The following is a 7556-nucleotide window of genomic DNA, read 5'->3' on the forward strand; positions in this document are numbered from 1 at the left end:
GGAGGAGATTCTTCACAGAAGAAAGTGAAAATAACAATAGTGAAGACTGTGCTATTTTGAAGGTGAATTAGCAGAACGTGGATAGTATAAAATGTACAATTACACCTGGTATTATCATTATCATTATACAGTGGTGCACATACTCAGCAGAGGATGAAAATTCCTCGTCTGTGTCAGATGCGAGGACTCTGCAGTGAAATTCCTCATCCCACTGTAGGAAGAATCCCAGGCCCAGGTGTTTATCCATCTGCTTCTCAGGTGTTGGGCAGTAGTTTTCTCAGAGTCGTCTTTACCTCCTTGTTCCTCAAGGTGTAGATAAGAGGGTTCAGCATCGGTCCTACCAGATTCATCAGGATTTGAACTGCAGTCCCCGGCATGGGGTTGGGTGTGGGCTGCAGGGACACAGTGATGATGGGCCCATAGGCACAGAGGATGGCGATGAGGTGGGCACTGCAGGTGGAGAAGGCACGGCGCCGGCCTTTCCTTGTGGGAATACTCAAAACAGAGACCGTGAGTCGAGTGTAGGATGATAGGATTAGGAGAAAGCAGACAAGGGACACTATGCCAACGTTTACAAAACTCACCCAGTGTGCCACGGATGTGTCTGCACAGGCCAAGGGCAGGAGGGCAGCGATATCACAGAAGAAGTGATTCACCTCATTGGAACCACAGTATGGCAAGGTAAAGGTGAGAGAGGTCAAGACGCTGGAGTGGATGCAACCCAAAAGCCATGTTCCCACAGAGAGGGTTACACAGACTCTGTTTGTATGACTGACCCACGGAAATAAGAGAAACAATAAGAGTTAAGAGAACAGATCATTTGCATACGATTTGCATAGTGTAGGAATATATTATTCTACTATCAACTGAAAAATTAGATTAGTGCTTTTACACTGACTTTCAAATACATTGACCACATTTGCTCCATAATTATCCTATAAACTGAATTTTGTCTCCGCAAAATTCGTAGTTTGAAATCCAATAGTTCTCATCCACCGTTTGCGTGTATTAAATGTAGTTGCTTTAAAGAGATGATTAAGGCTAAATGACATTATAAACTTAGATCTTCTATGCCCCGCTACGAGCAAAATAGACAGCAGATAGCACATCTGTGTGTGTGTGTCTCCATCTGTCTCTTTCTTTGTTTCTCTCTGTTTGTTCCTATGCCTCTCTCTTCCTGTTCTGTGTCCTTTCTTTCTCTTCTCTCTGTCTAACTCAGTCGCTCCCTCCTCCCCGCTGCTCTTTTCTCTTTCTCCCACTCTCTCTTTCTCCCTATTACTTCTCTCTCTCTCTCAATGTCTACATTTCCCTTTTTGTTCTAATTTTATTTAAAAGACAAATATAAATAAATAAAATACAGAAAAGGAAATAAAATAGCAAATGCGACGAAAAACAACAGCAAAAGACCTTCAAAACCATAACAATACAAGATCTCAAAACAAAATGATAGGAATTTAACAAGGGTTGTTATGCTGCATATTGCTATCTTCAAAAGAGTTGCTTAAATAACCAGATACACATGTGCAAAGTCAATCTATTCATACGAGTACTAACTGTTTTCCAAGAACTAATACATGTGCGTGTTTGTGTGCAAATTTGTATCTTTTTCCATTTCCCTTTCTTCTTTTCTCCTTTCTCCTATCCCGGTCACTTTTCCCCTTTAGGCAGTTCCTTATCCTTTCTACTGTCAGTTTTGGAATTTATTTACTCTTTCAGTGTCTCCAAATAAGGAGACAATATAATATTTACACATGTGAACTTGATTTATTTCATTTATGAGTATGGTCTCAAGTCACGTCCATTTATCTATAAAAGTCTCAATGTAATCCTTCTTTATAGCAGAGTAGTACTCCATTGTATAAAAATACCACAACTTTATTATTCATTCCTCAGTTGATGGACATTTAGATTATTTCCACGATTTGTATATTACTGTTTGTGCTGCTAAAAACATGGGTGCACATACATCGCCATGGTATGATGCTTCAGTTCTTCTGGGAAAATGTCCAGAAGTAGGAGAGGTGGGGCAAATGGGACCTCTACTCCTAGCTCTTCGAGGAACCTGTACACTGATTTTCACGGTGGATGCACCAATCTATACTCCCTTTTTTCCCACAGCCTCTGCCATATTTGTTATTTCTTGACCTTGGCCATTCTTTCTGGAGTAAGATGGAATCTCAACTTTGTTTTAATTTACATTTTTTAATGATCAGTGATGCTGAAGATTTTTTCATGCATTTATTTTTCATTTATTTTCACCTGAGAAGTGTGATTTAATTTCAGATGCCTGTTTTTTGGATTAGACCTCTGAATTTGTGGAGCCTGAGATTTTTATATTCTTTATATGCTCTAGATAGAAGTCCTTTGTCTGAGGGACAGTTGAATAAGCTTATTTTTTGTAGATATTATTCTCACTCTAATGGAGAATTCTTTTAACATGCAAAATCTTTTTAATAAGACAAGATCTCAGTTGCTGATTCTGGGAAGTATTTCCTATGCCATTTGATTTCTGTTAATAAACTCTCTGCCTACCCTTATGACTTCAAGATTCCTACCTACTTTGTCTTCCAGCAGACTTAGTGTTTCGGTTTTATTATTTAGATCTTTGATGTATGTTGACTTTCATTTAGTGCATGGTGATAGACATGGGTCTAGGTTTAGTTTTTAGAATATGTAAAGCCAGTTTTTCCAGCACCACTTGTTAAACAGGCTATCTTTCTTCCTGTGAACCTGTTGGGCCTCTTTGTCAAAGACGAGATGGATGTGTGTGTTTGTAGTTGTGGCTGTATCTTCTTATATAATCCATTGATCTTCAGGTCTGTTTGTATGCCAGTACCATGCGGATTTTATCAGAGTGGTTTTGTAATATAACTTTAAGTCAGGAATTGAGATGCCTCTGGTCTTTCCTTTGTTACCCATAATTGCCTTTCTATTCTAGGTTCCTTCTGGTTCCAGGTAAATATTAGGCATGGTTTCTCTAGCTCTGTGAAACATGCAAATTGCATTTGCATTGGAATTGCATTAAACCTGTATAACAGTTTTAGAAGAATGGCCATTTTCAAAATATTTGTTTTTCCTATCCATGATCAAGTAAGTCTTCCTATTTTTCTGAAATCACTTTAAGTTTCTTTTTTTCAGAGTACTATGATTTTCACAGAAGTGATCATTTACTTCCTTTGTTAGATTCATTCCTAAGTATTTCATTTTTTAGATTCTTTTGTGAAGTGTGTTATTTTCTTTATTCCTCTCTCTGAGTTTGTTGTTTGTGTACAGGAATGCTATTTATTTTGAGTGTTGACTTTGTATCCTGCTACACAGCTAAATTTGAGTCCAGTAGGCTTTTGATGGAATTATCAAGTCAGCCACTAATAATGATAATTTAGCTTCTTCCTTTTCTATGTTTATTTCTTTTATGTCTCTCTGGTCTAATTGCTCTGGCTAATGTTTCCAGACGTACATACTACAGGAGTGATGATAGTGGGCATCCTAGTCTTGTTCCTGATGTTAGGTTGAATGTTTCAGTTTTTATTCACTTAGTAAAATGTTGGCTGTTGGTTTATCATGTACGAATTATATCAGATTGAGATCAAGACAATCTATTTGATTTTCCATAGGAGTTTTATCATGAGTGTTGGACTTTGTCAAGAGCTTTTCTGCATCTGTGACTCTCATCTTTGGCTTTAGTGAGAGTTGTAGTATGCTTATTGATTTGTGTATGTTGAACCATTTCCGAATTCCTGGAATGAATCACATTTGGTCACAATGTATAATCTTGATTTGCTGCTTTCTTCGAATATTTTGTTGAGGATTTTTGTGTTTATGTTTATTAAGGAGATCAGCGTGTATTTCTCTTTTCTGTTTGGGTCTGTCTGTGGTTTTGTTATTAAGATAATATTTGCTTCCAGGAATGCGTTAGGGAGATTTTCTTCCTTTTTAATTTCACTGAAGAGTTTCAGGAGTGTTGGCATTAAGTCTTTCTTAAATTACTCAAAGAATTCAGCAGTGAATTCATCAGGACCTTGGATTTTCTTTGTTGACAAGTTTTTAATTTCATTTGCAATTTAATTAGCTGAAATTTGGGTTATGCAGGAGTTTTACATCTTTGGTAATTCATATGTTTCTAGGAACCATACCATTTCTTCTGTTATCAAAGATATAAAAGTAAAGGTTTTCTCTTTTTTCTCTTCTATCACACACACACTTTTTGTCTGCTCCTCTCCCTCTCCTTGTCGTCCTCCTCCTTCTCTCTCTCTCTCTCTCTCTCTCTCTCTCTCTCTCTCTCTCTCTCCCTTTGATCTTTTTCTCTCTTTCCCTGTCCCTTTCCATCAATCCTAATAACATGTGAGGACATAGGGACATAGGTGACCCTGGTTAACTATAACCCCTTTAAAACCCTGATAGAGCCATAATATAGGCTTTACATTCTCCAAAGCCCTATAAAAGTAACTTCTCATTCTTTGTGTCAATACTATATGGCTGATTTTTCAAAATTAATTTAGTTATTGATACATGTTAGATATATATAATGATCATATTTGTACATACATATCATATATTTTGATTATTTTTTTCATTCTCTACCCTCCCTTCAACCCACTTCCATTCCTTATTTACACAAGCTTTCTTTCCGTTTTTCCCTTTTGTTGTTATTTTATGTTTTTACTTTTCCCTGTCTTCCTTTCCTCTCCTCCCTCTGTAGTTCTCATTTCCACTTGAATATTTTCTTCCTGTCTTAAAATATCTGTTATACATTTTGGTCCTTAATTTAATTTTCTGTTTATCATATGATAAAAGCCATACAATATCTGCACATTAGTTTTTTATTTATTTCACTTTACAATATGGTCTTGAGGTGCACCCTTGAGATGTCTAAAGCATATCCTTTTATATGGCTGTGTAGTTCTGCATTGTACTAAAAACCACTTTTTCTTTCATTCTTTGATGGGCAGTAAACTGTGCTGTTGTAAACATGGGTGTGCCTGTGTTGCTGTGAATCAATCTTTTTAATTCTTTCAAGACGATACTAACAAGGGGAAGAGATGGATGAAATGGAACCACTGGTTGTACTTTCCTGAGGATTCTTCACTATGATTTGCAGTGGTCACATCAACATACACACCCACGAACAGTGGAAAGTGTTACTTTTATAGCACCACTGCACCAGCATTTGAAAGACAGCCACTTTAATAAATGGAGCTGGAGAAACTGGATTTCCACCTGTTGAAGATTAACACTGGACTCGTGCCTCTCACAGGAAGGAGGATAATGTGGAATATCAAATACACAGGAGTATATTTGCTGTGGTGGTGTTTAGACTGTGTACACAGAAATATACTGAATGTCACAACAGCAGCCAACACTTCTCGGTGAGGGAGCTGTAGTGGAACATGGATGCGCTGGACATATGTGTAAAGCAGTAGAGGTCACTAGCATGACTCAAAGGGCAGGGGAAGGAATTGCAAAACAGAGTTCTGTGCTGGAGGGGAAACACAAGGGCTGGTTAAACTGTTGCTTATCTTAGGTCTCAGTGCCTTTGGCCATGGCTCGTATGCATGAACTCCAGTCGTCTAGTGGCAGTTCATGTCATAGAGGGAAGAATCGCTGCTCTGTGTCTGCCACCTGCTCCCTGCCAGTCTCCACAGTCTGCACCTCAAGTTTCTCAGGGAGTCTGTGACAAAGACACCCCTGAAGCTTTGTATATGGTTGAAGGCTGCTAAGTCAATGATTCAGGGTGCCCACAGGGATTCTGGAACCTGATTCACCCCTACTCAGAGAAGGTTAGGTGGTGACAATAGACGTTTCACAAGACTTGTCTGGTTCAAAGCATTCGGAGTTTGTAGAAAGAAGCAGTGAATTATTTCTTTAAGCCTAACTCTTGCAATGACTCTGAGTCATCTATGTATGTAAACTATTTATCTGATATTTACAGCCTTCTGCATCAATATGATTTTTTCTCTTTGAACATTTTTATTAAAAAATGAAAAGAAAGAAGGAGATTAAGATAAAAGAGGACATAACAACATAATTACACAGGTCAGAACAGAACAATTTAAGCCACATAATGTTTCACTACAAGATAACCTGACATAACACTAGCTATCATAGTGTCTCTTTCCTTGAAATAGTTGAGTATAACTTTTTCCCTTTGAATTTTATTACCTCAGAGAGACAAGGCCCTTTACTCCAACCACAATGACAAATTCTGGGTACTGGGATATGTTACTTCTTCAGCTGTGTTCTTCTTCCTGGTTTCTGATACTCACCAGGCTTTGTTTTGTGTTCTGCCAATTTGTTAGTGCTTATACACAAATAATCACTTCCAACAGCAGTTAAACTTCTGTTGTTTGGTTTCCCCTTCCAGAAGGAACAAAATAGTGCTCAGTGTCTTTATCGCAACATTTTAAGCCTTCCTCCCTTTCTATTGTTTATATTTTAAAGAGCAAATTTTAAAAACGCAGCACTTCCTACAGCACATAAACAGTTTTCTCCTTAAAAATGAATATGTATCACAACTAGAAATATGACAAAATGTCAGTACAGTGGCAAAAGAGAAGAGTAAATAGATCTGAGGACTGAGACCAATTATTTGAGAAGTTTGGTAGCATAAAAAACGTGGTGATAATAATTTTGTTGTTAACACCTGACTCTGAAAAACCTGGCAGCTTCCTGATTGCACACCCTAAGTATAAATGTCAACCACATCTCACTGACCATGCGACTGTCTGGTTAACAAAGCAGAATTTCTCATTATCTGATTCTTCTTGTGGATTATTTTCAGTTGAGAGCAATTTGAAGAGAGATGCTCTACCATCCAGTGGCCAGCCCCTCGATCTCTACTGCTTAATACAAACACATACGAAGATTCAAGTGCACAGGAATAGGAGTGTAACAGTTTGAAATTTAAGTCAAGTGATTAATTTCGCAAATTAAAAGGCAAAAATGTTTGATTCTACATAATTACTTATAGCAAAGTAGACTCTTTACTCAAGTTTTCAAAAACAGTTAAATGGATAAAATCGTCAGAAACTAAATAGAGAAACCAGAGTCCTCCTGCAGTCACCGTCCTGCCATGAGGTGCTGCCTGGCTTCAGATAATGGTGCCTGAAATTCAGTGGCTGGCCCGGGCTATCTTTCCTCTGATGCTCACACCAGTAGGTGTTAGAGGTTAGGTGCTTTCCTCGGGAATGGGTATGGTACTTTATATTCAGGTAGCGAATGGTGCTTCTCTCTCTGTTCTTTTGCTACTTGTACTGGAAAATACTCTCAGCTGATCTAAGTCATAATCAGCCTCCAGAGTTCTACTGAGTTTCCACTGCCAAGTTCTCCTTAGGTTCAGAGAAAAGTAGGGTGTCTAGAAGTTATCACACATACTGGAATACTTCTGATAGAATGTGCTCTACTGCCATAAATCATGCAGAAACTGTCCTGGCAAATCTGCATGTGTGGTCCTCTCATGTACACAGTCAGGTATGACCTGAAACCCAGTAAGTTCATCAATACATATTCCAGTGTCCCCTCCTTTGTCTTTATGTTCCCTCTTCCCAGTTCTACTCTGA

General features: G+C 38.1%; 1 protein-coding gene across 1 annotated transcript; it reads right to left on the minus strand.

Annotated features, from left to right (window-relative positions):
• Window positions 1-254: 254 nt before the first annotated feature.
• On the minus strand, window positions 255-1974 carry LOC134477753 (olfactory receptor 10D3-like). The gene is made up of 2 exons (XM_063256839.1): window positions 1967-1974; window positions 255-771 (listed from the first exon to the last, which is right to left on the minus strand). The coding sequence occupies exons 1-2, from the start codon at window positions 1972-1974 to the stop codon at window positions 255-257; spliced, it is 525 nt and encodes a 174-aa protein (XP_063112909.1).
• Window positions 1975-7556: the final 5582 nt, after the last annotated feature.

The sequence above is a fragment of the Cavia porcellus genome, unplaced genomic scaffold, assembly GCF_034190915.1.
Source record: "Cavia porcellus strain 051 isolate PalLab524CR breed Dunkin Hartley unplaced genomic scaffold, mCavPor4.1 scaffold_9, whole genome shotgun sequence".
NCBI lineage: Eukaryota > Metazoa > Chordata > Mammalia > Rodentia > Caviidae > Cavia > Cavia porcellus.